Source organism: Anguilla rostrata, chromosome 18 (assembly GCF_018555375.3).
Source record: "Anguilla rostrata isolate EN2019 chromosome 18, ASM1855537v3, whole genome shotgun sequence".
Classification (NCBI taxonomy): Eukaryota; Metazoa; Chordata; class Actinopteri; order Anguilliformes; family Anguillidae; genus Anguilla; species Anguilla rostrata.
In genome coordinates this window covers 30431587-30454139 of record NC_057950.1, presented here as the reverse complement: position 1 = coordinate 30454139, position 22553 = coordinate 30431587, and the positions used below count along the sequence as shown (strand labels likewise).

At 47.5% G+C, this 22553-nt stretch overlaps 1 protein-coding gene across 12 annotated transcripts in view; it reads right to left on the bottom strand.

Moving 5' to 3' along the window:
- LOC135244878 (transcription factor COE3-like) overlaps positions 1-22553 on the bottom strand; it is a 101063-nt gene that overhangs the window by 11849 nt on the left and 66661 nt on the right. For 8 of the 12 annotated variants that reach the window (XM_064317522.1, XM_064317524.1, XM_064317523.1 and 5 more), the window contains exons 9-11: positions 20264-20397; positions 19338-19464; positions 3147-3235 (exon numbers count right to left, since the gene is read on the bottom strand). In XM_064317522.1, coding sequence (XP_064173592.1) covers positions 3147-3235; positions 19338-19464; positions 20264-20397 — 350 coding nt within the window. The remainder of the gene's footprint in view (positions 1-3146; positions 3236-19337; positions 19465-20263; positions 20398-22553) is intronic. The other 4 variants (XM_064317525.1, XM_064317527.1, XM_064317531.1 and 1 more) reach the window with 1 other exon arrangement.

The window sequence follows — 22553 nt, the reverse complement described above, 5'->3', positions numbered from 1 at the left end:
TGTCCATATGGCACTTGGCAGAGACGCCATAAGGATAGTTTAAGAAAATTACGTCGCCCCTCATCCTTAATCTATCATTTGCCGCACGGTGTCTTAACTAATGAACCCGACTCACCGGGCCGCGCTTAAGTGGCGGTCTCATCACGTCGGCAGGGCGAGAAAGTGCAACCCAATCAGTCAAGGACGCTTTGAACAAGTTTGTTTTGTTCCAACGCGCCGCCCTCGTGCACGGAGACTCGCGCTGTGAATACGATTAGCACGGGGACGTCGTCAGGGAAGCATTTCAATGTAAATTTGTAGGCTGCAGCCGTAAGTGTAATTGCCTCGCTGTTTTTTTTTTCTTCGTTTTTTTTTCATGGGGATATAACAGACTTCAGGTTAAATGGAAACCATTAAAGCTCAAAAACGATTTCTGCCGCTGTTACGTGACAAAGGCCCGGTTTCATTACCGTGAGTGTTCACCGTTACACCTGCGGACAACGGCAATTTAAACGCGATCCTTCACATGCTCGATCATTTAGAATGGTACATATCGCCGGAGCTACAAAAGGTAACCAAGGTGATGTAGCTTCAGGTGCTAATGTCATTACAAAACTGTAAAGCAATTATTCTGTTAGCTCTTGCCCGAGGTTATGAATACATTCGGAGGTACAGAGCCATTAGATGTAGCTACTTCAAAAAGCAGAGAAAAGAAGATGAATTTTAATGCGTGGGTAATTGCTCGACAAGAGTGCTTTTCTGATCATTTTTCTTGTATATTAGACAAAAAAAAAAAAAACCAAGTGCAATAATTTTCTGAGTTTTCTGAGTTAAGTAAAAAAAATAAAATAAAATAAAAAAGCAATTAATCAAATTCTGTTTGTTTCATGAGGAAATGAAATTCTGCGTTCGCAAATGTTTTGTAATGAATAACTATAATAATGTTTGGCATAATTAAAGTCTACATTAATATGCACAGACACACAAAAATGAAATCTAATGTTAATTCTTCACATTTTCCCGTGATATTCCGTAGGGACATTATTGCCTTTCTTAAGACAAAAGCTTTTAAAAAATAAGAACTGTGAAGTCTCTGTCCTTTTAGCCTGATCCTGCTTTTGAATCTCCTTTCTCATCACGCGCGAGCCCAGAGTTATTGCCCTTATATCCGGGCTAGATCTTTGTATTACATTTGTTTATCTTTGCTCCTCCCCCTGGATCAGCCTGTAAATTTTGATGTCGGAAAATTAGGAGGTAAACTTCAATTCAGGACAACTCCCTCCTCTGTGTAGCAACAATATTAGAGTGTGTCCAAGGCGATCCGCGCGCACCATATTGGCTTTCTGTCGTGCCACAATTACCCATCAAGCCACGTGCATTATGGGTCCTCAGAAAATTGCTCCAGAAATCAATATTGTGGTAATATTATCAACTGCTGGAAAAAGCCACGCAGGGGGAAACAGTCCCGCGCTCTGCCTGGATGCTAATACCCGTTTTACATTTTCCGATCCTATCCCCAGCTCTCATTACGCACAGAGTTCCACCTGCAGTATAACGCTTATTTCCTTTATTCTATTTCTGCTTTCATTCTAAATATCTGTAAGGACCAATCGCGTTTTCGGTTGGAAACATGCTTTGACCCCGGCGAACCGTCCTCAGACGGCTGGCTTAACAATGATGAATCGCTTGGCAGTTTCATTTACATGGCGCTGAACTCCACATTTGGGTCCATTAGAAAGCGAATCAAATATTTATGCTGTTTATTGGAAGTGCTCGGTTTCATCTCGTGCCGTGATTGTTTTGCGTGAAGGCTGAACAACGGCGGTTCACCTGAATTAAAAGAGCTAATATACACCGCCTGCCTCCCTGCGCTGCCCAGCCTTCTGAATTTGATTGTAAGTGAGGAGGGGGAGGGGGGAAGGTTTGTTTTCCAAACTGTTTTGTAGCCGTGCATTTTTTTCCCCAACTGCTTACAAATAACGGCGTGCGGTTTAAGTGTTTCTTATTGCATTCAAAACCAGGAATAAACTCGAAACACAAGCGGGAGAGAGCGGAAACCTCACTGGCAGGAGTTGGCGGACCTTTTTAAAGACAGCGGAGATAGTTGAGGGCATTTATTGGAACAAGATTTCATGGCCAGATATTGCACTCCACTGAGAAAAGTGTAATTGAAACACTTCATGTACCGAGGACTGGCTGTGCTGGGGGGATGTATCCATTTTAGTTTCCCGCAATATCTGAATTCCGTAGCTTCCAATTTCATGAATTATACAACGGAAGTTAATAATATTGCTAGATTGCACGCTGGGCCTTAATAGAAAAGGTCTTAAAGGTTTCCTTGTATTATTAAAACTCAGAGGTGGTCAACGATTTCCTCACACCCAGGAGTTCTTCACAAACGAATCATTCATAATATTACGCGGCCCATCCCTGGATCTTGGTTTCAAATGGGAAATTAGCGGGTTTTCTATTAGCGTGGTGGGGTCAGACTGCATCAAAGGAAAATTAAAATACTGAATCAGAGAGTTACAAAAATACATAAGCGCGGATAATATTTTATATTGCACCTCTAACAGCAGGATTGGGATGTGTTACGGGCGTGAAAACAGGAGGGCCACTCTCCCTTTCTAAGGATTTTAAATGGAAAAAAGACCGATGATATTAATGTGTGGACTTCATGCGTTAGCCTGCTAAGACCGGGACTTGTAGCCAAAGCTCGGTAAACAAAAGATTAAACCGAGTCGAGCTTCGCAAAATGAAAGGAAAACAAGTCAAGTAATCACAGATCAGAGGGAGGCTGCTCAGATTGCCATCACTACAAACTGCTGGACTGGAAAACGTTTAATTGAACTCACTCGCCACACAGAAAGTTTACATTTGCCTCCCGGAATCCAAAAACAAAGCCGCACGTAAGACTATGTGTGTGCGTGTGTGAGAGAGAGAGAGAGAGAGAGTGGGGAGATTGACACAGAGAGAGAGAGGGGAGAGAGAATGTGTGTCTTCTCATCTGAATATTGTTTGTGTCCCATTTGGCAGAATTTCATACAATGGTATAATGACAGTGTGCCAAGGGAAATTACATGTTTTGAACTGAATTGCACGGAAATGCATTTCTCTGCATAAATCATGCTGTCCCCCCCCCCCCCCCCAGCCCTCACGAAACTGACCTTTGGTAACCTCTCCGGATCACCTGGATGCCTGGGGATGACCTTCTGTAATCTCTGGAACCCGTAGTCGATGGTCGGCTCATTCAGAGCTAAAGAGGAGAGAGAGAGGCAGTGAGGGACGCATGCTGATTGGTCAAGCGCTAACCCACTTAAGCCCAACAGAGAGGAGATGGACACGTCACCACTGACATGCTTGATTCAGAATAAGACAGGAAGAGAAATGAAAACACATTCACAGGGGTTCAGCCAATGGGCGGCGGCATAGTATAATGGGTAAGGAGCTGGTCTCGTAACCTACAGGTCGCAGGTTCGATTCCCAGGTAGGGCACTCCAGTTGTTCCCTTGATAAGATAAGAGCGTCTGCTAAATGCCTGTAATGTAACGTGATGCGGGTGATGAGCAAACCGGCTGCGTAGCCGAGCTGTAGGCCTTCCGGTGTACGGTAATCACCGTGTCACAACACACCACAAACCACTTTCAGCGCCGCCGGCGGGATTTATGGGTAAACCGGCGATGATGACATTATGCCCGGCTCAGATTTATCTCCCGGACCCTGCTCCCCCTCCCCGCACCCTGCTCCCCCTCCCCGCACGCTGTTCCCCCTCCCCGCAGCCTGCTCCCCCTCCCCGCACGCTGTTCCCCCTCCCCGCAGCCTGCTCCCCCTCCCCGCACCCTGCTCCCCCTCCCCGCACCCTGCTCCCCCTCCCCGCACCCTGCTCCCCTCCCCGCACCCTGCTCCCCTCCCCGCACGCTGTCCCCTCCCCGCACCTGCCCCCTCCCCGGACCCTGCTCCCCCTCCCCGCACGCTGCTCCCCTCCCCGCACCCTGTCCCCCTCCCCGCACCCTGCTCCCCTCCCCGCACCCTGTCCCCCTCCCCGCACCCTGCTCCCCCTCCCCGCACCCTGCTCCCCCTCCCCGCACCCTGCTCCCCCTCCCCGCACGCTGCTCCCCCTCCCCGCACGCTGTCAGGACACAAATTAGGGCGGGAGGACCCCCTTCCTCTGGCAGGGCTTTAATGGTCTGAGAACAGCTTCCCCACTGGCCGACGGGGTGTGATGTCTCTGCTGGTGCACGGCACTGGAACCCTGACATCGCACGCCACGAATGGCCATCAATCTCACCTCCCCGCTAACCGCCTCAAATTGCAGTTCTGAGTACGCGCTATAAAAGAAAATAGTACATTTTACTTTAAAATACTGGCATTGCCAGAACTCTACTGTATAAATAACGGTAACAATATGACTTTACTTAAGCATACGGTTGCAGGCTGTATATCTAACAAATGTTAAATGCATCACGGTGTTTCACCATAAACAATACAGTTATTTACATTTCGGCTGTTTACAGTTTTGTACCTTCGCTGTTATACAGACTTTTACCGTAAAAATTCACTGACATTTTTTACAGTGTGTACTGTGCTGGGCCATGAATCAGAATCCGCCCTGCACTGTACACAGTGAATGAATGCTAAACTAAACCTGGTTAGACTGCACATTCTGCGTTCAACACTAACAATTTATCCCTCTTCCTAATTAAAAATTACCAAAAAATAATAATCAAAACAGCAATGAAGGATGAAACTCAGCCCAGGGGTAAGAGGTCCCGTCAGGCCGAGCGTGTGTGTGAGAGCTCCTCAGTCCTCCTCGTGCGTAGGGAGGTGTACAGCGTAAATCGGCGGCTGGTTCCCAGGGCTAATACCCGCCTCGGTCTGCCCATTACTCAACCCGCAATTTAGCCCATCACTCATTACCCAGCGCGCAATTTCAGGATTAGCGCCCCGCGGCTATCCGGCTGCGCCAAACACCGCGAGCGCCGGCGACAGCGGCCGACGGCCTGGGGGAGCGGGGGGTGGTGGGCGTGTTTTGATGAGGGGGTACCCCCGCAGAGTAACAGGGCGGCTTTACGATCGAGCGGCGCGACTAGGCGCGCAAGCGGGGACGACGCGCGCGGCGATCAATGCGCCACCAGGACTGTCTCACGTTAGTGCGCGTCGCCACGGCGACTCGCGGGGTGGGGTGGGGGGGGGCGGAATTTGATTTGACACCCCGTCATGCGTACCGGAGACAAAGGCTCTGGCGGGGACGGGAAGGGGAGACATCTTCTTAATAACGCATCGATTCCGCCCCCCCCACCCCCCACCCCACCCCCGACCCGTCACATATTGATTTTACATGACACTGCTTCTGGCACAGTTTCACCTCCGACACCCCCCTCACCCCCCCACTCCCCCACCCCCCTCCAAATGACAAAAGCCTCCAGGACAGAGACAAGGGCCAAGTCTCACGGCCAAATTTTCTAAGTGCGTGTGATGTAAATTCCACACGCACAAAAACCACTTCATAATCAGCCCATTAATCATCGCCCCCCCCCGTCACGTCCGTCTTTCGGGGCGATTTGTCACGTTGGGGCCGTGGCCCGCGGATAAAGGTGTCAGGCCTTGTCGCAGCTGTGGGTGTTGGGGGGGGAGGTCGGGTGGGGGAGGTGATGTGCAGTGTGGCCTTGCCCGGTGGACATTTGACAACGCAGTTCCATTCGCTGCAGAACACCAGAGTGCTGCCGCGGAACTCGGCTACCTGCTGGTGACCTCATATCCTCCCGAGTCCTTATATTAACCCTTTAATGAGATCACAACTATGTGATTAGAATGTTCTCAACTGAACATTCTAATGGTGATGTAACAATCATGGCTGGTAATGGAATGCAACAGAGTTCTAGAACACTGACTTAGGCATTTTTTTAAAAACCCTTCCAAAAACCTACTCTTCAAAGGGTTAAGCAGTAATACTTGTGTAAAGAGAGGGATGATGATGAGGGGAAGAGAGAACAGGAGATAAACAGAGGGATGAGGGTGAGAGGACAGGAGACAGGGAAAAGCTGATGAGAAGGGGGGAGAGTTTGGGACAATGCAACTGTACAAGCCCCGCCTACTACATAAGGCATGTGAGTAAGACATACAGACCAGCACAGGCCCAAAATACAGTACTGGAGACCCATAATCCATCTCCCACCCCTCTGAGCCCTGTGGTCTGTGCACACTGGGCACCACCTGATCTCCCCCCCCCCCCCCCAAAAAAAATTAAATAAATAAGAGGTTGAGGAAGGCCTCCTCTGCTCACTGCCAGCACCCCTCCCCCCTCGCATAAATCTCCAAGCTGACGGCCCGGGCCAGGAGTCCGGCTCGGGCCGGCTGAGCCACCCAGCCCGCGGCCCAGTCATGTGGCTCCACCGACCCGGCCAATCAATAGCGCTTTCCTGTTTTTAGAAGCGGGTAATTATGAGGTGGAGAGATTGCCCGACCTCTCACCCGCGCGCCATTACTCTGCTGATATTAAGATAAATTGCCCGATTTTGGGTAAACATATGCTGCAATTCAAACTGTCAGCGCCGGTTTGCTCAGGGATAATTTGTATTGATCTCTGGGCTTCTTCCCAATTTTGCTTACTGACCCCGCGGATAATTAGAGCGGGAGCCACGGCGGGCCAAAGTCAAGGCTACGGAGAGAGAGGGAGAGGGAGAGAGAGAGAGAGAGAGAGAGAGAGAGAGGGAGGGAAAGGGATGAGAGAGAGAGGGAAAGGGATGAGAGGGCAAGAGAGAGAGAGAGAGAGAGACAGAGGGAAAGTAATGAGAGAGAGAGCACTTTGTTTTAGCATTGTCTGCTTCTAACCCACATCTGTCTGAATTCCTGCTACTCCCCATTCGTTTTTTCCGCCTCATTCTCTAAAACAAGACACTGAACACAAGGCTTTGTCTTCAAGCATATTTAAAAAAATAATAATAACTACAAATACCGCCTTGTGGTTGTATGCCTCCGCCAACCAGTAGCCAGTTTGGATATAAAATGTCATCACTTCATTTTATCCTATTAGACATGTGTGTGAAACTTTGTCATAATTCTTGAGTTATGGCCAAAAACATGTTTTGTGAGGTCATAGTGACCTTGACCTTTGACCACCAAAACCTAATCAGTTCATCCTTGAGTCCAAGTGGACGTTTGTGCCAAATTTGAAGAAATTCCCTCAAAACGTTCCTGAGATATCGCGTTCACGCGAATCGGGACGGACGGAAGGACGGACAACCCGAAAACATAATGCCTTCGGCCACGGGTGTACAGTGGCGGAGGCATAAAAATAATAACATGACGGGAAAATGCCACTTGTCAACCTCAAACATGTCATCAATGAATCTGCGTAATTTTCCTTCTCATCCATGTAAATCCCGAATGTTAATTTTGGGCTTTGGTGTTCATTTGGAAGAGCAGCACTGTGATTAAAGCCAAATTAAAAAGGGTGGAATGGCCACTGAGTGCACTCCCTGCCAAACCCAACAGGCGATCCGGAATCCCCGGGGAATGACTCGTACCCTGTGATCGCACACCGGCCAATAGCGGCCAACGGAGCCTCTGACATCGTTTCAGAACCCAATTTAGTCAAGAAAGGCCCAGAGCTCCGACAAGGCTGCATATTTAGACATGTTTGAGGGCACCAAGGCCCATTTACTTTACATGCGTTCAAGTGAATTAGGGGTAGCACTAAATATTCAAGCTATTTTCGTGTACGGGGGAATTAATCTGGACGCTATTTTTCTAAAAGAAAGTTTGCGGTCGGTTGTCGGTCCTCACTGGTGTCAGTAACAGAGACTAGTAACAGTAACTAGTCACAGAGCCAAGCGATGTCGTTGTCAAAACCAAAACTAGCAATGTTGGCAGGAAGGTACCACCGGGACCTTTTTAACTGAGCGTTTGCTAACGAATCCTCTAAGAGGACTGTATTAGTATTGGTCCTGAAATTAAAACAGTGGCTTGTAAGGCTCGCTGAAAGCCAATGTGCTGCCGGTGGAATTGTAAAAATGGTGGAACTTCAAAACTTGCATCCATCTTTTTTGGGTTCAGGTGTCATTTGGACGTATCCTTGTTCGATACAAGGCCATCACATGATTGTATACTTTGGCACATTGTTTTGCACACGGTTACGTACAAGTTACGGGTACATTCGTTAACTTAATAGCCTCGTACGTATCTTTCTTAGCCACGAAGCTAGCTAACAAGCCTGTTTAAATTTCAGGACCAATCCTAATAAAACCCACTAAGAAGATTCCTTATCACCCGTTAAGTTTAAAAATATATATAGCCAGTGAACTCATGTACGCTAATCCCACATGGTGTACAGCAGAAGGAGACGCATCCCAAAGACCCGGCTACGTGCTGGAAGCGTCAGCGAGCCGGCACACAATCCAGTGTCTTCAGTTCGTAAAGACACGGCCTCACACCGCCCGAGCTTACAAGATTAAAAAAACAACAAAAAAAACATTCAAAAGCCAAAAGCGACATCTAACGGTGAGCGTTGCGGAGAGCTCGGCCTGTTACGGGCGAAGCAGGCCCGATTCAGACGAAGCTAGCACGCTGAGCCAGTGTTCCTGCCCCGCCATTATTGGTTATTATGATAACTTATCTTTCCCGGAGATAATAAGGAGCTTTATTGCCGCCGCTCGCTATTACTTTCTCTAATTATACTTAACTGCTCGGAGCTTATCTCTGCTCCACCTACACCATCGAGCTTCCCTCCTTTTTTTCTCCCTGCACAAATTAAGAGTTGAAAGGGGGGGATGGGGGATGGGGGTACGGGGGGGAGAAGGAAGGAATGGCAGTGGAGAACTCCTTAGGCCCCGTGGCAAAGCCTAATTGTAAGTGAAGTTTGCTGTGATTGGTGGAGGAGAGAGACGGCTCCAGGCCAGTAGGGCCACTTAAAAAGCCAGTCAAAGAGGTACGAAGATAAATTGCACAAACTAGACGGCCCAATGTTTCTTTTCTTAAACTCCTCTTGAGTTTTCCGTAAGAGCCGTCCAAGAAACAGAACCTGTAAGAGACATGGCATGCGTTCTATTGTTTCAAGCCTTTTTTAACCAACTTTTTGGATTGGCCGGATTTTTTTAACCAACTTTTTGGATTGGCCGGTCTGGATCCAATCACTATTTCCCATGACTTTAACTCACTGATACACGTCTTCACAAAATGTATGGAAATTACTCAACATAATCAACAGCGCAAAAAAAAACAAAAGAATCTAAGCATGTGTGTGAGTGTGTGTGTGTTTGTGTTACACAGGGTTGGTTTTTCCTCCTTACGAAAAAAAAAGAAAAATCGATCTCCAAAAATAATAGCAGAGAAAGATTTGTTCACCCCTCAGAGATGATGAATTTAGCCATAAATTTAGCCGGTTTCATTTCAGTAATGCTGATTTCCCTGCAGGTACCCAGGCATACATTCTGCTGTGTCTCTGCTCAAAACAGACCGGTGTCATAAGAGCACAAGCAGCACACAGAAACATGATCCATGCTTTCCAAAGGAGACATCTGTTATCATCAGACTGAACTGAGACTCAACATGCCGAGTCCAGAACAAAGAAAACTGAGCCATTCTAACACACACACACAGACACACACACACACACACACATACACATACACACACACACACACCACACACAACACACACACACACACACACACACACATACGCACACACACACCACACACGTACACACACACACACACACCACACACACACACACAACACACACAACACCACACACACACACCACCACACACCACACACACACACACACACACCACACACACACACCACACACACACACACACACACACACACACAACATCGCTACACCACAACACACACACACACACACCACATGACTCACAACAAAACGCACTTAAGCGTACACACACACACACACACACACACACACCTAAGGGCAACATGTTTCTCACAAACACTCAGCCCAGGATGTGACTCACAACAAGAATCAGCTCTAATGCGTAAAAATTAAATAAAGCAAAATTAAATTGCTCAATACAACCATTCCCTCGAGGTGTTACGTTCCAGTGAAAAACTGCTTTGCTGAAAGTAGTTACATACAGCCGAATCAAGGGGAGAATGCATGCATTATGTCACCGAGTTATTAAAGTCCCACTGTAAGTACTGTGTAACTTGACCAGGTAATGCAGACTGCTGGGGAGGGTGTTATTGTAAGGGCCGCGTAGTCGCTGTTCACAAATAGGATGGGGGTCGGGGGGGGGATGGGGTAGAACTGTGCGCACACTGAAGAATCGCAGCTGAAACCGAAACACAAAGATCTGCCGACCCCCAGCGTCTGTCGACTCCACCACTGTACCTCTCGTACGGCGCCCCATCGCCCCCCACCCCCAACCCCCCACCCACCCACACAGCCAGCCCTGCCAACACCAAATTTAGATGCTGAGGAAATTAAAATTTCAAAGATCTGCAGCTCTCAAAAAAAAAAAAAAAAAATCAATAGGGAGAGATCAATGCTCATAGAAATTTCATGAACTTTGAACCGATGGATGGGGTTGATGAGGGGAGGGGGGGGGGAAGGGGGGTGTGGGGGGGGGGGGGGGGGGGAGCCGGAATCCCAGCTGGTGATTGTTCAGTCTGGAGATAAAACACAGCTGACAGTGCTGCAGGGCGGAGGAGCTGTGGAAAAAAAACCTGCTCTCGCTTTCATATTTTGTCATACAGAGAAAAACTTTAAAAAAGAGAGAAGAAATCACACCACCTTCAATTTAAATGTTTTTATCTTATTATTAAAATGGAGAACCCCCCCCCCCCCCCCCCCCCACACAGGGCCTTTTAGCACACCATCACCGCAGCTTGGCTGAGGGGTTTTACACATTTACCGCTCGACGGGAAACCCAATTGGTTCCCTTCACAGCCGATCGCAGCTGCAAATTAATATTGTAAAATGAAGATCAATACATGGACAGGGTCCCCGATTGATGGGCGGCTAAATTACTGCCCGCGTTTCCCCCCCCCCCCCCTCCTCATTCCAGATGAGTTGTGTTTTCCTCCCACCAGTCAATACTTTGCAGGTTTTCTCGTTAATTTCTCGATAAATTTGGCGGCGGGTTTCGGGCCGCGGTGAGGCGACGGGGGCGCCGGCAGGGCCAGGGGGAAGCGCGGCGGAAACGAGAGAGCGAGGGGAAGTCCGAGAGTGGAGCGAGGGGGGGGCCCGGCACCTCGTTCATCGGGACGCGGTCCGGCCTGCCGGGGCTAGGCTAACGTCCCTGACCGGAAGGACGACCTATTTAGCACAGCGCTAACGAAGAGACACGAAACAGCGGAGGGACCCGCCGATTACATCCAGATCATTCCGCGGCGCCCTTCTACGGCAACGTGAGTCTGTCACAACCCCCGCCCCCTCCCCCCCAGTGTGGAGACTGTAGTATAATTCCAGCACCAACCACCCCTCTCCCCCTCACCACCAAAAGGGGGGGAGGGCAGATTGGAGAGTGCGTGCTCAACTGCAGCCACTTGTTTCAATTATAGACTTGGTTTTCACAGGTCAATTGATAATTACATGTCATCAAATAATGGAACACAGAGAGAGAGCAAGAGATGGAGAGCAGGAGAGAGAGAGTGAGAGAGCGACAGAGAGAGAAAGAGACAGAGAGAGAGAGACGGAGAGAGAGAGGGATAGCAGGAGAGAGAGAGTGAGAGAGGGACAGAGAGAGAAAGAGAGAGAAAGAGAGAGAAGGAGAGAGATACGGAGAGAGAAAGCGATGGAAAGAGATGTCTAATTAGAAGACAGGACGGAGTGTAGCACAGTGGGTAAGGAACTGGGCTTGTAACCGAAAGGTCGCAGGTTCGATTCCCGGGTAGGGCACTGCCGTTGTACCCTTGAGCAAGGTACTTAACCGAAAATTGCTTCAGTATATACCCAGCTGTATAAATGGATACAATGTAAAATGCTATGTAAAAAGTAGTGTAAGTCGCTCTGGATAAGAGCGTCTGCTAAATGCCTGTAATGTAATGTAATGTAAAGACAGGAATTACCTCTTCTGTGGCCCTGATGCTGTCCCCAGGCATTGTGTAAAAGGAGCCCCCCCCCCCCCACTCTGTACATGAGGCCAGCAGTAAATAAGAGCACCTCGGCCAGAGAACAGACACTGGACGTGGGGGGTTGCGGGGAGGAGGGGGGCTGGGGGTGGTGCAGCTCATTGTCACCGCTTATTCAAAGGAAAGCGGCCCTCGCTGACGACTACTGGACGGCACTCAAACAGCTCTGTTTACACGGCTCTCCTGGAGCCTTCGGTTACCAGCCACCCGGGCGGCAGCCAATCACAACACAGGGGCGGGGCCAGGCCACGAGGAATCCCCCCCGCATCCCATAATCGCGGATCAGAGACTACAAAGCACCGCTGGGGTGGTGCAGGGGGCGGGGGGGGGTAGGCGGCTGATGTACAGATTTCAGACGAGTGAGGCCCTCACAGAAATGTTTTGATAATGAAAACATTTAGATCACTGACAGAGGGAGAGAGAGAGATGGGGGGACAGCAAGATAGAGAAAGGGAGAGAGAAGAGAGTGAGAGAGAGAGATTCTCCGGTCTTTTTAATTACCAGCATCCTTTGCATTTCCGAACCCTCGCCTCATCCGGTAATTTGTGTTGCGCTAAAAACACAAAACTAAAACTTTTATCATCTGCCTTTTTTTAAACTTCCCCCTGCTAACTGGGGGAAGAAGAGGGAGGATTCCTCTTACAGACATCCTCTGCTTCACGTTTACTTTCATTTACAGTAACACACTCTTAGAACCGAGGAACTCGTATCATTTTGTGAATTCAAGACTCGATCAAGCTAAAATATTTCATCAAATTACTTTTGAAAAAAAAAAAACTTATAAATAAGTCACATGTAAAATTTTATATATGGAGCTCCATACTGCTCCAACATAAATCACCCAGCACTTAACAGCTGAATGAACTCGCTTGCTAGCTAATAGTAGTCCATCGAAAAACAGCAATGACACTACTTCCCTACTGTAGGTATGATGAGACTCTATTTCTGTCGCCGCATGCGTCTCTACATGGATGTAGTGGCCCTAAACGACTCTGTATCTGTACAAATATGTACTACGGACAAGCTGAAATGCAATGGACTGGCCAGCTGATTCTTTCGCAACCTGTTCAAGTTCCCTGTTTAAATACAGGTTAATTAAACAAGTAGTACTTTAGCAAAATGTGCGATATCAATTAAATATTAATACAGGTCTGAAATTGTTACAGTCCAACATAAATGTTTTTGTTATGAGCTATTACTCATGTATATAAGTTTTTTTTTGTGTTTCTGACACAGCGTATGTCACCCAGATGAAGAACTCTGTGATCAGGAGCTTTATTGAGTAAAAGAGAAATGACCTCTCTGTCCTTTTTTTGACAAATGACCGTCTCCTTCCCCCCGCAACGTTTAGTCAGTTTCGGTGCGGCAGAGTCAATATCTTCACCTTGACGAGAAAACTTAGATTTATCAGCCCTCACCACCGTCCAGCCCCACCGCGAACCGACAGAGCATCCTGGCCGAGCAGGAAGCCCATATTTGGTCAACGTCCGTCAGACAGTAAAGCACGGCAAACAAAAAACAAAAAAAAAACTTTAAAAAATAAAAAATAATAATTCCAAACTGCTGCACAGACAAATGTGATTTGTTATTTGACACCCCCCCCCCCCCCCCACAACATAAAAAAAGTAAATAAATGAAATAAATAAAGAAATAAGAGAACGATAGCCGGACTTGCACTAATAATAAAAAGGCCAGGCTGGTCGCTGAGGGTCTGAAGACAGAGCACCCTGTCACCACGCGGGCTGGGAAATCAGTGAATGGCGTTCCCCGCTTCCTGATGAATGCGTGACAGCCGGCTCTCGTCCAATCATTTTTCTCTGAGCGTTTTGATGCATGCCCGCCGTCCCTCCGGAGGAAGGGGAAAGTTTTGCGGTGATGAATGGGGGGGTCCGGGGGTGGGGGGGGCATAATGTGCCGTTTCTCCGTGAGGAGGTGTAGTTCATTTCCAGCAATTCCGGTAAATGGGTGTGACTGATTGGGACGAATGGTCTCGGGGTTCGATGGAGCCGCTGGTGTCCGTCTTATTTCTCAGCCGTCCAGCAGGGCGTAACAGGCCAGGCCGTCAGTGACCCTGCCTAAACAGAAACCAATAGCTTTGATGCAATTAGGGCGGCGTGTTGCGTTTTATTTATGAAGCCTGTCATTGGTTGAAACCAGTGAAGGTCTTCCGAGTGGCAAATACGTTATACAGACCCTATAGCTAACAATATGTCATAATAGCTAGCAATAGCCATCCAATAGCTGATTCACATTGGGTCTTTTTTCAAGCATTAATTTGATTGATATAATTATTTTATATTAAAAAATGAATAAATAAATAAATAAATAAAGCACTTCCCCTGTTGTGGTCAACATTTATTTAGCAGGTAAATGTTTGTGTTTGCTTCTTGTCACTGAAGCGGGTCTTTCTCAGGGAAAACAGAAAAAAAACCCTGTTTATCACATTCAGCTGAGGGGATTTAAGATGTCAGCAAGGGAAGCCTTTTAAAAGTGCCTGATCAGCTGCGGGGGGCTTATTAGAGAGAGCCGCTATTGACACCAGGACAGGCACATCTGTCCCGCTTTGATTTTTAGGACCCCACTGACAGCTGCTTCTAGCTCCAAATCCAGATCAATGCACGAGTGATACGAGTATCTTAATGGCTATGGAAGTTGTGGTGAAATAAACAAGGTTAGCACAAACCTGCTATGTACAAGACCAAGCGTAAGATGTTATGTGAGTTCTTCAGTCAATTTAAATAAATATGGTTATTCATAAAAAAAAGGAAAAAAACGTCTTGGTAAAAAAGGTAAACTTCTTGCCGTTGGTGTATGATAACACACTGACGTTATATCTCTGCATTGCAGGTATGTAGCGGTAGTTTCTGTCATAAAATAAGGTTGTGATGTATGAATAATTAATATTCTGCAGATGCCCAAACTCAGATCTGTATAAATAGTTTTTCACTCACTGCCGATCCAAAATCTGTTAGCACTTGCACTTTTGTACTTCTGAACGCAACTCTCGACACTGGAAAGAAAACGTGTCTCAACAGTATCCGTGGGAGGCAGCTCAGCCATTTTTCATCGTGAATAGCAGTAATTTGTTTGAAGGGCCCTGGTCTCTGAGACAGGAAGCTTGTGTTCGCTGTGATGGCAAAGAGCTATTGACTCTCGCTACTGTAGCGGAGCCATTGACAGAATCACACAAGAATGAACACAAAAGATCTTTAAAGCACTTCCGCAACGAAGACCTTTAACTCAAAGGCATACGTCTCTCTCTCTGTCTCCCTCACTCTCTCTCTCTCCTCTTTCTCTCCCCCTCACTCTCTCTCTGGCTCCCTCACTCTCTCTCACACTCTCTCTCTGGCTCCCTCACTCTCTCTCACACTCTCTCTCTGGCTCCATCATTCTCTCTCTCCTCTCTCTCTCCCCCTCACTCTCCCTCTGTCTCCCTCACTCTCACTCACTCTCCTCTCTCTCTCCCTCACTCTCCCTGTGAGGAATTCATTATTTCAGTGAGAAACGAGCCTTACTCAGAACCAAATATAATAAATATGACCTTGTTGTCAGGTCAGGAGATATGGCACTGATATAATGATATATGGCCCGCTGACTCGTAATTTTTTACAAGTCCTCTAACTTGTAAAAGCATACGAAGAATAATCATCTGGTGCGTAAAGACATCTCGCAGATGTCTAGCAATCCCAGGAAAGGTTCCATGTATCCCACATTCAAGCCCCTCTTCAGTCTATTTAGGGTGTGTTCGCTATCGGCTGCAGATCTCTGTGTTTGCGTACAGCACTGAGCCCGCAGCCGGTGACTCCTGGGTAATTAGCGATAATTTCTTTAATTGAGCGAGAAAAAATATTTTAAACGAGGGCGGGCCAACAAAACGTTTGGGCGAGGGAGGGTCGACACGAGAAGTTCTAAATGAGCCGTGAAGAGAGTTTGCAGGAAACTGTGTTCCAAAGCAAAGCTAACAGAAATTTCCCAAAATTGAATTCGCTGAACGGTCGGTCATTAGTATGCATTCCCTGACCAGAAATGATTCACCGCGCTGAAATTAGAGACCTTTTCTTCCAACCGAACTTCCAATGTCTGTTTATAAAGTCGTTACGATTGTGAGAGGCAAAAATAATAACAATAAATCATCAACAGAATATGCAAGTGTAATTACATTAAGCATTGTTTGAAATGGCTTAGATTTATTCAACTATTATGAACAAATTTAGATCCAATAGGAAAACAGCTGTTCTGCAAACCGGTAAGAAAAACAATGTCCAAAAAAATGACATTGTTTTAACGGCACAATAACAATCAGTCTGCAACTTACGCATTCTTAAATAAAGAAAAATGTTGCTCTAATTTAGCATCAGCTGCTCACTACAGTTTGTTGTACTTTGGTCTCCAGAAGGCAATTTGCCATTAATTGGCAATTAGGTCCAGAATAACGGTTAATTCTGCTTGTAAGGGCTCTGGTACACAGCAGTAGTGCCTGTTCTTATCCTGACCTCCTCACAGCCGGGGAGAGAATCTCTGGGAATAGACGGGACTGGAGGGGGGAAGAGTACATGGTGTTTGTGACTCACTCTTTTAATTCGTCGCGCTAGTCAAGTGCGCCGCTGAGCTAACTGCCCATATTAGCCGAAGGCGGTACGGCGCTGTTGAGGAGCTGCGGCTGTTTACATCGGCATTAACGACGAGTGGTTTCTTTAAAACGAATAACTTAACATTTTAATTTCCAGAAGGCAGACTCCAAAAGCTACTATAGTTTTATCTGATATACAAGTTGCGAAAATTGCAGTCATGGTAATGTAGCTTGTATGCTAATGCCAGTTGCATTAGATATAATTGTGACAATGAGCCTGCATAGCTAGAGTATGGCGTAAACTTGATCGTCCAACACAACAACAATTCTAAGCAAACTTACAGGATGAATTCTATAAAAATGCACTTTATCAAAGTTCACCAAACCACATGTGTTTGACAGGATAATGCTGCTAACTGATGATCATTAGCATCACAATTATAGGTACATTTAAGGAAAAACAAGCCAAATTTTCTTCAGTAGGGCTATACTTTCTTTCTGTCTCAAGAAATCCTCTCATAACCAGGTTGCCCTAGCACTCTTTTGACCGGATAGCATCTGATAATATTAACTATGCACAGCTCCAGGCTAATGCCATTCTACCACATATATTTTCAATATGGAACACAAAGATATTGGGTTTCATGGTACACTTTACTGTTATTGTACCCTAAGAAATGACAGCAGAACGTGTTCACTGTTCACTGTCAGAGAAACATTCAGTGAGAGTTAATAATTAATTCCCTGTTTTTTCTGCTGCCTCTGTTTGGTCAACACCATCCCAAGCCATGCCAGTGAAGTGCTTTGGATAAACAGGGGGTAGGGCGGGGGACATTTTCACCCCCCTAAAACTTAAGACAATCATCATAATCTGCTTCATCAGTGTGACTAATGGGCTTGCTCTTAAGAGATGTGGCACGTTTACTGGGTGGTATGGGATACAGAAGGCATTAGTGTCTCAGCGTGTCAGGCTTCCCCGGGCGCTAGGCCGCTCACTGCGCTCTTGTTTCAGTATGGCGGAGCCTGCTTGCCCTCTGCTCTCTTCCTGCAGGGGGGGGTTAAATGTTAGAGTGCCGTGTCAGTCTGCGAGCTTGGTGGGGCCGTGATGTGAAACAGCTGCCCGGGGAGGGGGGGGGGTGAGGGGTGGGCGGGGTCACGGGGCTCCTCCCCCTCCTAATGGGACCCCGGCGGGTCGGCGGGAGGGCCTCTGGCGGGGCCCCGGGCTCGGGTTTCGGATAGGGAGAGCAGGCGCTGGTGATCACCTCACGGCCCTCATGGGTTTCAGAGCAGACACAGGCTTCCGGGTCAGACAGGTCAGCACCCCTGTGCCCCTCCGCCCTCCCCCACACACACTCACTCACTCACTAACACTCACACACACACCACACCCAGCACAGATAGACCCACACACTCACTCACGCACACATACACTGCATACACACACACACACACACTCACTCACTCACTCACTCACTAACACTCACACACACACCACACCCAGCACAGATAGACCCACACACTCACTCACGCACACATACACTGCATACACACACACACACACTCACTCACTCACTAACACTCACACACGCACCACACCCAGCACAGATAGACCCACACACTCACTCACGCACACATACACTGCATACACACACACACACACACACACACTCACTCACTAACACTCACACACGCACCACACCCAGCACAGATAGACCCACACATTCACTCACGCACACATACACTGCATACACACACACACACACACTCACTCACTAACACTCACACACGCATCACACCCAGCACAGATAGACCCACACACTCACTCACGCACACATACACTGCATACACACACACACACACACTCACTCACTCACTAACACTCACACACGCACCACACCCAGCACAGATAGACCCACACACTCACTCACGCACACATACACTGCATACACACACACACACACACTCACTCACTCACTAACACACACACACGCACAAACACACACTCACTCACTCACTCATACGCACACACACACACACTCACTCACACACACACACGCACACTGCATACACACAAACACCACACCCAGCACAGACAGACCCACACACACACACCACACCCAGCACAGACAGACCCACACACACGCACCACACCCAGCACAGACAGACCCACACACACACACTCACTCACTCACACACACACACCCCACACCCAGTGCAGATAAACCCATACACACACACACACACCGCACACGCACCACACCCAGTAAAGATCGACCCACACAAGCGCGCGCACACACACACACACACACACATACATACGCACACAAATGAGCACACATGCACCCAGCAGACATCGCTCCCAGAGGAAAGGTGTTTATCTGGACAGCACAGGGGAACAGACGGACGGGTCAGGGGAGTCACTGTAGTGGACTTCAGCTCAACAGGCCCTGGTAGCCTTCCTGAGCCTGGCTCTATAAGGACAGATAGTTACACAGAGCAGTCCCCCCCCACGCCCACTCTGCCACCCCGCTCTGCCACTTTTCTCTGCCACGCCCGCTTTGCCACCCCACTCTGCCACTCCCACACACCTCACAGACCCAAGAGAAGGCCGTCCCCAGGGCCACAGCCGGGCGGTAACGGGCGAGCGGCCGGGCCGCACAGAGAGAGAGGGGGACGCGAGCACAAGCCTTACCGGTGTAGACAAATCTCCCCGGGGCCCCTTTGCAGAACTGCTTGGATTTGTAGGAGAGGGTGACCTCCACCACGCCCGGGATGTGCCTGGGCGGGGTCTGGACCCGGATGGCGTGGGGGGTTATCAGCTGGAAGAATCGCAAATCACGCTTCAGCAGGCCGCTCCAAGATGGCCGCCGATAACAACAGCACCCTCGTTCCATTTGAATATAATCGCTCAGATGAAATTAGCCAGCCAGCTAACACACCCCCCCCCCCACACACACACACCCCTCCTCCCCATGCATTCAAATTCAAGGTTCTAAAGTTTTTTGTTTTTTGTTTTTTTTTTAAGAAAATGTCTGCAAATGGTCCTTGGCATAGAGTCTTGCAGGAAAGGCCAGAGGGCATTGTTCAGTCCTAAATGGCTTCCATATGTCTCCCCTTTCCCACTGATTTCTCAGCGCTAATTGTTCAATTGTACTGGGAGCCGGACCGGTTTTAACAGTCCAAACAGAGGACTTGGCAGTTGTTTAACTTAATTTAACATGCGCACACTCTCGTCCAAGTTTTTGTTTTCTTTACATGTGCTGTATATTCAATTGACCATCTAAACGTTGTTCTGAAAATCTTTGCCATGTGCATTAGGCAGGGTCAAAATCATACACACAGAATCAAGTTCAACTCTGATAAAGATCATGGTTTAATCTTTAAAAGTTGAACTGATGCTGAACTTTTTTTCCATGTAGCTTGTTAAAACTCAGTTTTATAACCTCAGTGCATTGCCTTTCTCTCTTTATTAATAATAAAATATGTTATGGGAAAAGTGGGAATATCAATAATTGCTTCATTTTCCAGTCGGTGTTACAAACCACCAAACCGTTTCACTTAATGGCAAACAAAATGGCTGGAAACAATTAAACTGAAATTACAAAAGAGAAAACGCACCTCACTCCACACCAGCATAGTGCCGAAGACAACTTGCAGGCCGTCGAAGAAGTTGTCCCCGATGATGATAACGGTTGCTCCGCCCGTGGTCCATCCTTCGCTGGGGCTAATGGCTTTTATGCACGGTGTAGCTGCTTGTACAAGGCAGAAAAAACGAGAATTTAGGACCTATCTTTGCGCAATAGCGAAGCAAAGCACCTTCCCAGTAGCACAGCATTCAAATCAATAGAAAAAGTGAATGATAGTGCCGTCACACGTAAAAAGCACAATCACATATCACCGACCTCATGTAGCCTACTTACAGAAAACCGTTAACTTAATGTTTACACTATAAACGCGAGGCAGTGCTGTTCCAGCGAGAGACAATGCATTGATGCCTTCGGGCGATGTTGGCTATTAAACATACTAAGCAGCGTGTTGCGCATGCTGTCGATTTCTCTGTTTTACTTCACTGGTCTAGAAGCGTAAATAGAGTGATTGAGGGAGACTGTGGCACGTGAGCTTTGAATTTTAAAACGCTGTCCACAGCGAATTTGGGAGAGGGAGATAAACAGAGAGACAGATATATCTGGTCAGTGAACAGGCATTGCATTTAATTTAATAACTATGAGCCATCGATAGGAAGTTCCAATTTCAGTTTTGAAACCTGAATGCCTTATTAGATCGGTATGGATGGCATGTGGAGCGCAGCATGATCGCGGACGCACGAGCACAACTGTCTCACAGCAGCCGCTCCTTGACACACAGTCAGGCTGGGGCCAAGGGGGGCGCGCGCCCCGCGTGAACCGCTTTGGTCTCCGCTTTGATCAGATCTTCTTTTACATGGTGTTGACAGACGTTTTTCAGCGGCTTGGATGGCTTTTGTACTCCGACTTTAATGCTAAGTAGAGGAGCGGATACTAAAGATTAGCGCTTTTTGCGATTTCAAATCTCAATTATCTGTCCTCAACTCAACCTGAATCACCCGCAGATTTTTTTTTAACCTTACACCTTTATTGTTACATCGCTTTTACTGTCGGTGCAGCCGCCCATCTAGGTTTACAACGAACACCTAGCCTTCTAAATAATTCACATGGGATATTCTGCTATCTGTAAAGCCTTTTAGTACAACTGAAACTGTTACAGTAAATGTTTCTGAGATTGTTTTTTGCTTATCTTTTAGCAATGGCGCGCTATTCTCTATTTTCACCATTTAATGTGTTATTCGCACATACCGCTACAATGTTAAAATAGAAACAGCCTATTTCTGAATATTTCATTTTAATAAAGCCGTAAAATATGAACTGGCGAGCTATTTCGAAGCGCAGTCCCTTCCTATGGCCCACCGCAGGCAGCCAGGTCCAGTTGAATCGCATTAACTATTGTTGTGTAGAACACTTCAGGCGAGGCAGCTCCCTTTGTTTGCTTTAATGTTGGACTAGTGGAGGTTATATTTGCTCATTCCGCGCGCATCTCCCCAGCGCAGCGGTGGCTCCGAGCACACACACCGGGAGCATGCCCTTAACTAGCACTGTTGACTTCATGCTAATAAGTTCATACAAATTTTCATTTCTGAGGCTCGCGAGTGACATTTGCTTTTCTTAATTGCAGGCACGGCGTTTGAAAAGGATCAACCCTCTGAAGACAGACATGCCTTCTCAAAGGGAGTGACCTTCATCAGCGCTGCCAATTATAGCAAATAATTCACCAAAAATTACAGTAAACAAATTTACTTTGTAGGTGAGAGGGAGAAGGGATGGGCGGGGGGTTGGGGAGTTGGGACAAAAAGCGGGGCTCGGCACAAGAGGGGCCGTCTGGCAGCTGCGGCCTTAGACCGCGGCGCTTTGCCTCGGAATTTGCTATGCCTCCCACGGAAACAGCACAGAGACCGTCACGAGGACGTCTGGGCCTTAAGCCGTCTCCCTTCTGCCCGCATTTGCATACATTTCAATGCACATATAGAGGGAGAACATGTGTTCGGTGGGAACCATGGCAAACTGAATTACACCGGCTGTGTTAGAGATCTAATGATATACGCGCGCGGGGCTCGCAAGAGGATAATGAAAATTAAAGCGCAAGGCGACTGCAGCAACAGGCCTGGAAATTGGCGACGTGCGTTCGTATCACCGTGTCCTTTCTGGACTTAGTTTAAAAGGACTAGAGAATTAGCAGGGGGAATTAATACGGCCGCTTCGAGGACTCCTACCAAAACTGGGACATACTCAAGGATATCTAATCGCATGGTTTGTAAAAGTAACAACAAATTTAAAGTAGCTATGTTATATTTATTTTCTTTTTCGTGAAAAAAATA